The 9,247-nt window shown below is 48.6% G+C and overlaps 2 protein-coding genes across 4 annotated transcripts in view; both read left to right on the plus strand.

Annotated features, from left to right (window-relative positions):
• The window catches only part of FANCD2 (FA complementation group D2), a 158,656-nt gene extending 153,105 nt beyond the window's left edge, over nt 1–5,551 (plus strand). For all 3 annotated transcript variants that reach the window (XM_050959975.1, XM_050959976.1, XM_050959977.1), the window contains 2 exons: nt 1,966–2,049; nt 5,383–5,551. In XM_050959975.1, coding sequence (XP_050815932.1) covers nt 1,966–2,049; nt 5,383–5,454 — 156 coding nt within the window. In that variant the 3' untranslated portion in view covers nt 5,455–5,551. The remainder of the gene's footprint in view (nt 1–1,965; nt 2,050–5,382) is intronic.
• A 1,158-nt stretch (nt 5,552–6,709) lies between these two features.
• On the plus strand, nt 6,710–8,058 carry LOC127054304 (probable protein BRICK1). The gene is made up of 3 exons (XM_050960394.1): nt 6,710–6,870; nt 7,203–7,285; nt 7,831–8,058. Exons 1-3 carry the CDS (start codon nt 6,753–6,755, stop codon nt 7,855–7,857), a joined length of 228 nt encoding a protein of 75 aa, XP_050816351.1. The 5' UTR covers nt 6,710–6,752; the 3' UTR covers nt 7,858–8,058.
• The last annotated feature ends 1,189 nt before the right edge of the window (nt 8,059–9,247 follow it).

Consider the following 9,247-nt stretch of genomic DNA (forward strand, 5'->3'; position numbering starts at 1 on the left):
TGTGCCTACACTGTGAGTTCCCCAGCAAGGCAGAGTGGCTAAACATGCCTGCGTTGCCTTCTCCTCAGAGGTTATAAACAGTGTAATTTCCCACAGTGAAGTTACCATACAGCTCTTTCCAAGCAAGCATGTTTATTCCTAAGGAGAAAGCGTTACAGAGAAAACATTAAAAACAATAAAAGAACCTACATGCATTAGCAAACATTCCTTCCTATCCGTAAACCGTACGAGAGGCCGATCTGCTGACTTTGATGCCAAATCCTTGTTGAGGTTGGGATGATTTCTGGTAAGAGTCTGACATTTACTGATAAATAATGACCTACCAGGACAGAAACAGAGTAGATGTGCCCACAATAAAATTGCTATTGGCCATCTAAAAATAATTGTTTGTATTAAATTAAACAAAAGCATTACTCTGCTTGGAAAAGTGACTCTAAAAAACCTAATGGTATGATTAGGTATTGAGTGTCTCTTGACTCCAGATCGAATACCGTATGCTCAGATTACAAAGAAAACAATGTTTTGTTTCCTAATGTCCAGCCCTGCAATTCAGCCCGGAAACTGTGACTCAAGTTACATCTTGTACATCATCATAATCATCAGTAAGATGAAGTATACATTTACTTTAGTCATCAAAGTCAGCAGATCGGCCTTTCATGTAGTTTGCAGATAGGAAGGAATCATTCTTGCATGGTCGCTTTTCAGAGTAAAACTGCAGCTTAAATACACTTAAAAACTAAAATATAAATTCTAAGTGTAAATGTTTTCAATCAATAAAATGAATTATTTGTAAGTGTATTATATTAATCGGTTTATTCTCATCGTTCAGTAAGCATGCCTCCGCTTCGTTCACTGAACACCAACTAGCTTGTGTAGTCAGGGCCAGATTCTGATCTGAGTTTCACCAGGGTAAATCCAGAGTAATTCCAATAATGTCAGCATATAGAATTTGACCCCGAATGAAGCAAGAGTTCTGTAGACCCCTGTGTCATTCACTGTTTACTCCTGCCCTCTTGGCTGTGCACTGAATGAGACAGCGGTCTTTCAGAAGTGTAGTATATGACCAAGTCATTCAGACACTGTGATGTAATAACTCTGCCCCTGGTGTTTTTGAGTTAAGATTGTACAGGAAGTCTTAACTTTTTGGTATTTACTGACTTCTGAGTGCTTCACTGTAACATTAATATTCTCCTGCCAGTTTTTTGTATTGAAGTCAGTGACAGAAAGACACTGCTCTCACAAGCCTTTCCCCTTGCAACTGGTCTTCACCAACAGTAGCATAACTAGAAAGAACCCAGAGTCACGTAAGGCCCTATTCATTTTAAAAAATAAGAGTTACTTTTGGTTTAACTGCCTGCACTACAAGCATGCTTGTTCAGAGAAATATCAGTGGGTGTTTGCATTTTTAGTGGAATTGATGCTGTATATTTTTGCACTAGTTCTTTAAGTTAAGAGAGCATACGTTTTTTACTGATCCTCACTTGGATGAAATTCAGAGGTCCTTGTGCACCACTTCACTGCTGCTCTGCAGGCTGGGATGGGGAATAACTGGTGCACAGGCTTGTTTGGGGCCCTATGCACTGAGAAATGCTATCCAGAGACAAGAACAAATGGACAGTTTTTATTTTTGCAATATTTGACATTTAGGGGCCCTGACTGCCCCTTACCTTTTCCCTTCTTTCTGATGGCTGACACTTCGACTTGCAAAAAGGACAAGGGCCAGTTGGGGGCCCCAAAACTGCCAAACCTCATTTCATATTTAAAAAAAAAAAAAAAAGAGGTCAAGCCTGACCATTTTCTTTCCCCACCCCCACTGCAGTGAAGCAGGGTGGGGGGGTGGCAGCTCATCTCTGTAGAGAAATCTTATTTGCAATCAAATGCAGTGCATTTCTGTTCCAGCAGGGGTTGCTATTGCTGCTCCAGGCATGAATTTGCCTCATAAAGTATTTACCACATTTACTTTAGGGAGAAGAGATCCTGTCTCAGGATTCTGAAGAGAATGACCCAGGGGAGGGAGTTTCCAAACTCCCCAGAGAAGATCCTGCTGAGGTATTTCTGTACACGGCAGCAGTGCCTATTGCTTTTATGGTTCCTGAGCATCCCTGGTGGTATTTCAGTTGAGTTATACTTGTGATGATCTTTGTGTCTGCTCTCTCTGCAGGGCAGGAGCAGAGACCATCTCTCTCACTTGTTCAGCTCCATGACAGCATGTTCTCCTCACCATATTAGAATCCTGCTGCCTACTGAAAAAAATCTATCTTAAAAAAATGCAGACAGCAAAGCCCTTGGGTTTTCTTGACTGAATTAATAACCTGAACACTGCAAGCACAATCAGTCTTGTTGCTATTCTCACCAAATGCAATTTTTTCTTAAACATTTGCTGCATTGAGTTCAAGATGAGGCATGGCCCCTTGGTATGGTTAGAAGGCCCTGTGCCACAGTAGGTAAATCAATAGGGAGTGCTTTGCTTTTCTTCAGATGAGCTGGGCAGAGGCTGGGGGTACATCCTGGACTGAAGTTAAGCTAAAGAAAGTCCAGATGAACCAAAACTGGGACCCCAAATCAACCAGCCTATTTCCTTTTCTGGCTACTAGGAAGTAAAGACACTCCAGCTCCCTCTTGTGTCTGTTGGAATGGGAAGAATACTGGTGTCCCCGGGGCAGTCATTGAAGTGAAAGCTGTAAACGCCTTATTAGGCCCCATTTTATCCCTCTTCCTACTGCGCTGATAAGGGCAGGATTGTTCCCTACAGCACACTTCCAGAGGCAGCTAATGGGTAGCTCCACCCACGTGCTTCTGTAGGCAGGAGTGCAGACTCCCACCAGCCCCTCTTAAGGGCCCTTTCCCAGTCACCAGCTGCTTGTGCCATTTTCTTACACATACACACTCTTTTTTTTCTCTGCTTGTTTCCCCACCTTTGGCCTCAGTGAACCTGCTGCTTAGGACAGTGGTTTCTCTGTCTCTTTCCCACCCCTGGAAGAGAGAGGCCTGCGCCTTTGCTGGTGTCCTGCTGTAGTGGCTCTCCCCAGCAGCGCTCTCAAGCAGTCCTCTCAAGCTGCAGAGCATGAGCTCCAACCAAACCTTGTTGACAACATAGATTCCACGGCCAGTGTGATCATCTATTCTGACCTCCTGTAAAATACAGGGAAAATAGAGGAAACTGCCCCACAATAATTCCTAGAGCAGATATTTTAGAAAAAACAGACAATCTTGAGTTTAAAATTGTCACTGATGGGGAATGATTCCAATTACAATGAATTACTCACTGTTCATAGAATATCAGGATTGGAAGGGACCTCAGGAGGTCATCTAGTCCAACCACCTGCTCAAAGCAGGACCAATCCCCAACTAAATCATCGCAGCCAGGGCTTTGTCAAGCCTGACCTTTAAAAACCTCTAAGGAAAGAGATTCCACCACCTCCCTAGGTAACCCATTCCAGTGCTTCATCACCCTCTTAGTGAAAAAGTTTTTCCTAATATCCAACCTAAACCTCCCCCGCTGCAACTTCAGACCATTACTCCTTGTTCTGTCATCTGCTACCACTGAGAACAGTCTAGATCCATTCTCTTTTGAACCCCCTTCAGGTAGTTGAAAGCAGCTATCAAATCCCCCCTCATTCTTCTCTTCTCCAGACTAAACAATCCCAGTTCTCTCAGCCTCTCCTCATAAGTCATGTGCTCCAGCCCCCTAATCATTTTTGTTGCCCTCCGCTGGACTCTTTCCAATTTTTCCACATCCTTCTTGTAGTGTGGGGCCCCAGACTGGACACAGTACTCCAGATGAGGCCTCACCAATGTCAAATGGAGGGGAATGATCACATCCCTTGATCTGCTGGCAATGCCCCTACTTATACAGCCCAAAATGCCATTAGCCTTCTTTGCAACAAGGGCACACTGTTGACTCATATCCAGCTGCTCATCCACTGTAACCCCTAGGTCCTTTTCTGCAGAACTGCTTCTTAGCCATTCGGTCCCTAGTCTGTAACACTGAATGGGATTCTTGCGTCCTAAGTGCAGGATTCTGCACTTGTCCTTGTTGAACCTCATCAGGTTTCTTTTGGCCCAATCCTCTAATTTGTCTAGGTCCCTCTGTATCCTATCCCTGTACTCCAGTGTATCTACCAATCCTCCCAGTTCAGTGTCATTTGCAAACTTGCTGAGGGTGCAGTCCACGCCATCCTCCAGATCATTAATGAAGATATTGAACAAAACCGGCCCCAGGACTGACCCTTGGGGCACTCCGCTTGAAACTGGCTGCCCACTAGACATGGCGCCATTGATCACTACCTGTTGAGCCCGATGATCTAGCAAGCTTCTGTCCACTTTATAGTCCATTCATTCAGCCCATACTTCTTAACTTGCCGGCAAGAATACTGTGCTGTTAAAAATGTACACCTTATTTCTAGTCTGAATTTGCCTAGCTTCAACTTCCAGCCATTGGAGCGTGTTATGCTTTTCTCTCCTAGATTGAAGAGCCCATTATTAAATATTTGTTCCCCATGTACGTACTAATAGATTGTGATCAAGTCAACCCTTAACTTTCTCTTCATTAAGCTAACTCAAATGAGTTCCTTGAGTCTGTCACTATAAGGCATGTCTTCTAATCCTTTTAATGATTCTTGTTGCCACCCAGCACCTCTTCCTCTGCCAGCTAACTTCCCTATTCCAGTCGGTGTGGCAGTGCCTAGTCCTCCAGGATCAGAGACAGCAGGATAGAGCTACACAATAGACAGGTTTAGAGGATCAGGCAGGAGATTCTGCTCTCTTTCCCCTCAAGACACTTCCCTCAGGATTCTCTGCACTCTCCCTTCCACATCCAGTTCTCCTCCTTGGGTCAGTACACCACCCACTCACACACCTCTCAGCCCTATGCAGCCACTTCAGCACTCGTTGGTATCCACTGTGTTGCTAAAACAGCTTGGAAATGCTGTGCAAGCTGGTGAGTTATAAGATACAAGGAATCATGAGAGTTTGACCTCTGCTCTCACAATTCTCCAAAACCAGAGGAATCCTATAATGCCTGGCAAAAAATGTTTGAGAATGGACTGATGGGGTGCAGTAAAGAGATACAAGGTCCTCTGGGACTGTGGCTCAGATCAGTGCAGCAGAGTACTAATGGCATGCTAGCAGACTGGATATGGGGTGAAATTTCAGGGCTTCTTAAAGCTATGCAGCATAGATGCACTGAGTCGTTGGTGGAACAAATGTACAAGATGGCTGATGAAGTACAAACCATGCAGCTCTGTAGTGCAGACAACACCTACATGAGAGAAATATTGGGCCCTTTTTTGTTTGAATACTGACATTTCTGGCCTGCCAACGATCACTTATGAGGACTTGTATGCAGTCCTTGGTTCTATAAATATTTTTTCTCTTTTCCAGGAGGAAGGTGACATTTCAGGGAGCGAGGGTGGATCCAAGCACGATGATGATGATGAAGAGAGCTCTGAGTAGACCTTGCAGCCTTCTGTTAGCTCACCATGGCATAGAAGCTTGGTATTATCCAAAACAATCCACACCTGTCACAGCTGAATAGGCTTTGTGGGTTGGAGGCTGTATGCCGATGAGAATTTAATACTGTGCAACAGTAAAGAAGGTTCACTTGTAGTCAGGTCTTTATAGATGGGATTTAGTCCCCAGTTAGCGTTCGCTGTGCAGTCTATATTGGTTGGGAGTTTTGCACCCAAACATATTGAAAAAAGGAAGACCTAGAACCATTTTTATTTGTTCTTGCCTCCAGATGCTCCCTAACAAACTCTTTTCCATATAAATTCCTTTCCTTCTCTGCTGCTCTAGGGAATGGATTTCAAGGGGAAACTCTGTGGCTTTCTGCCTAGAAATGCACTGAAAGGTTGGATTAGTTGCCAAAGTGAGAGAAGTTATATTTACTGAAAGAACTTACCCTGTTCTTGTACAGTATCAATGAAATATTTGCACAGAACCCACCTTCCCTCAACAGTCCAGCCCTTGGAGCCCTTGTAAGAATTACCTTCTTGCATTGGCCCTTTATGTTCCCACTAATAAAGGCATTTGGATTGCTCTCCTATTGATTTTTCTGTCCCAATAAAGTGCTCATTAATGGTGAGAGAAAGGCTTGTCATAGGCTGTTTTTTGTAATTTACAACTAATTCCAAAGCCTTGTTTACTAACTCATTGAATAAACTGAAGTCCCTGCCCTGGACATGTATGGGCACAGCATAAAGCTCTCCTTGTGGGAAAAGCTCCCTGGCTGTGTAACAGCTCCGACTAACATGCCTTTTACAGAGCTTAGCCTGGATGTGCGGGTGAGGCAGCCATGGCTGTGATGGTTCCAGAGGGGCGTGGCTATGGGGGGTGGGTGCTGGCTATAAGGAAGGTCAGAGGGGTGCCTATACGGGGGGGGTTAGCAGTGGCTATAACGAGAGTAGCGGGTGTTGAGGGGTGGCTAGAGGTGGCTGTAGACGGGGTTGCCTCGGAGTCGGGGGGACTGGGGCCAGAGGGCGTGGCCGCGGGGGGGGGGGTAGAGACCGTAGCTAACCTCGCCTTCCTGGGCTCTTCCCAGGGCGGGGTGCCCGAGGCGGGCTGTCCACCCCCGGCTCGGGGCAGGAAGGAGGCGGGTCTCCGCTGGGGCGGGCGGATTCGGGTTTCCGGCAGGCCCCCCCCCCCCGCCTCGCGCTCGGAGAGCGGGGCTCCAGCTGTGTCCCTTGGCGATCCGTGTCCCGCACATGCGCAATGCGGCAGGGGGCGGGGCTGGGTGTGGGGTGGCGGCGGCCATGTCGCTGCAGGAGGACCCGGTGCAGCGCGAGATCCACCAGGACTGGGCCAACCGCGAGTACATCGAAGTGATCACCAGCTCCATCAAGAAGATCGCGGATTTCCTCAACTCCTTCGGTGCGTGCGCGCTCGGCTCGGCTCGGTCGGGCTCCTCCCGCCGGTTCCCCCGGCCGGCTCCGCCTTCACCCCTCGACTCCAGCCCCCACCCCTCCTAGTGAGGTCTGGGCCGGCTCGACCTTCGCCCCCACCCCGCCGCCCACCCCAGTTCGACTCTATCCTCCCAGGCCTGGCTGCACCCCACCCGGGCCCCGCCGGCCGCCGCGCTCTCTTCGGGCGGGTTGTGGGGTCGGGGCTCCCTGTGGGCGGAGCGGGGGGCGCACCTGTCCTAGTGGCCGGGTACCGCGGAGCCTGAGGCCGGTGCAGCCCCTGATCCGACCCTTCTCCCGCAGACATGTCCTGCCGCTCCCGGCTCGCCACCCTCAACGAGAAGCTGACCGCGCTGGAGCGACGGATCGAGTACATCGAGGCCCGGGTGAGGGGTAGAGCAGGGGAGGTAACACTAGGGGCAGCCCTGGTGTGGGAGGAGGGGTTGCCCTGCGAGTAGCTGGGTGCCGGCTCAGCCCATGCTTAGCAGCTCAGGGACAGTATTGCCCTGCTCTCCCGCCCAGCTAGGCAGTAACACTGTGCCCAGCACCAACTGCCAGCTAATTTTCTCTTTACACAGTGGGTGGATGGGTGGGACTCCTACACAGAGCCCTGCTGTGCTAGTTGTTACCGTGGGGTGGTGTTGCAGGCCTTTCTCCTGAACAATAGTCCTGGAGCTCCTGCCCTCTGCACGCTGGTGGGCATCCCAGCAGTACTTACCTTGCGGCATTGGTTTTGGCTAAAAGGGCGTGGAGGGAGAACTGAGATCTTGGTGAATTGGTGACACTAGCCTGGAGAGGACTCCTGCCCTTCCCAGCCTTGTTGTGAGGGATGACTTTTACCCAGTTCCCAGTGTAGGTTGCTCATTAACGTTACCTGAGTGGGCGGACTGGCTAGCCCTTGGTGACTGCAGGCTGTGCTCTCTTGTGGCAGGTAACAAAGGGCGAAACTCTGACCTAACTGCAGAAGGCTGGTAGGGAGCTGACCTGGAGAAGATTGTGCGGCTGTGCCAGAGTTGACTGTCAGGCATCTGATTTCTTCATTACTTCTTATTGGTGACAGGACTTCAGCTTGTTTCTGCGATGCAGTATCCCTGCCTTCAGTGCATGGCTCCAGGGTGACTCCAGAGGAAACTCATAAAATGCAAATGAGCATGTTGAATTCAGTGATTTTTGTACAGACAGATTCATGCAGATGTCAAGTACTCCTGCACCCCTTAATCTCTCTGTAATTCCCAGCTGTGCATGTAGAACTCACAACACTTTGTAGCTACAGAATCTCTCTGGCCAAAGGTCACTTTGTGGGAAGAAAACTTCTCTTGGGAGCTGACCAGCTGACGAAGTGAGTGTCCGTGATCTTAGTGGGCCACTGCACTGGTGATTTCCTTTCCTTTAGCAAACTGGTTCTCAACCAGGGGTCTGCAAGCAGGTTTCAGGGGGTCCTCCAACAGAGCCAGTTAGACTCACTTGGGCCCAGGGCAGAAAGCCAAAGCCACACTGTATGGGGCTGAAGCTTGGGGCCCTGAACCCTGCCACCAGGGGCTGAAGCCAAAGCCTGAGCCATGTAGCTTCAGTGGAATCTCTGTGGCATGGGGCCCCAGGCAAATGTGCTGTTTCTACCCCGTAACACTGGCCCTGGCTTTTATATGCAGAAAACTAGTTGTGCCACAGGTGGACTGTGGAGTTTTTATAGTGGGGGGGTGGGGGGGAGGCTTAGAAAGAAAAAAGTTAAGAACCCCTGCTTTAGCAAACACTGCAACTTAAATCTCTTAGCAAAAATGTCAAGTATATCCATCGTTCCAGTCTGCAAACAGAGCAGTAGATGTGCAGTGTGTGTTTGGGCAGGGGAGAGGAGTCAGGGGAATAGGTAATGTGCCAAGATTAAACTCTCTGGGCAGGGTGGGTTTCGGAGTTTTCTCTGTCTTTTGTATTCAGTAGTGTCACGTGGGGGTGTCTTCCCTTTGTGTTTCAACAATAAACTGCCTCTGCTGATGGGGTCTGAGCTGATCTATAGCTGGAGTGCGTTGTCTGTCTGGGATGCCGGGGCAGGAGCATGGCCATGGAGTGCAGCTGGCCAAGAGAAGTGACAATGGCCTGTTACTGTAACAGTTGTAGTTGCCTTTTCTATTTTTCTCTTCCTTCCCTCCTCCACCAATTCCTGCCCCAGTGGGCTTCGCTCCTACCCCCTAAAATGTTTAGTGATGGAATAGTTAATGGTGCCAGTGCACTAAGTTTGAGTGCTAACACTCCAGTCCTGTTAACAGGGGTGCTCACCCCACTGAGTCACTGTTGGGCTCTCTGCAGACAGAAGTAGCCAGCACTGCAGTGGTACTGTGGGTCCTAGCTGAAAG

The sequence above is a fragment of the Gopherus flavomarginatus genome, chromosome 6 (genome assembly GCF_025201925.1).
Source record: "Gopherus flavomarginatus isolate rGopFla2 chromosome 6, rGopFla2.mat.asm, whole genome shotgun sequence".
Lineage (NCBI taxonomy): Eukaryota > Metazoa > Chordata > Testudines > Testudinidae > Gopherus > Gopherus flavomarginatus.

What these genes read in the sequence shown, in the direction of transcription:
- LOC127054304 (XM_050960394.1), top strand. Translation starts at nt 6,753, where the DNA reads ATGTCGCTGCAGGAGGACCCGGTGCAGCGCGAGATCCACCAGGACTGG. An exon ending in GGATTTCCTCAACTCCTTCG is followed by an intron (nt 6,871 to 7,202) that starts GTGCGTGCGCGC and finishes CTTCTCCCGCAG; the next exon opens with ACATGTCCTGCCGCTCCCGG. An exon ending in TCGAGTACATCGAGGCCCGG is followed by an intron (nt 7,286 to 7,830) that starts GTGAGGGGTAGA and finishes CTCTTGTGGCAG; the next exon opens with GTAACAAAGGGCGAAACTCT.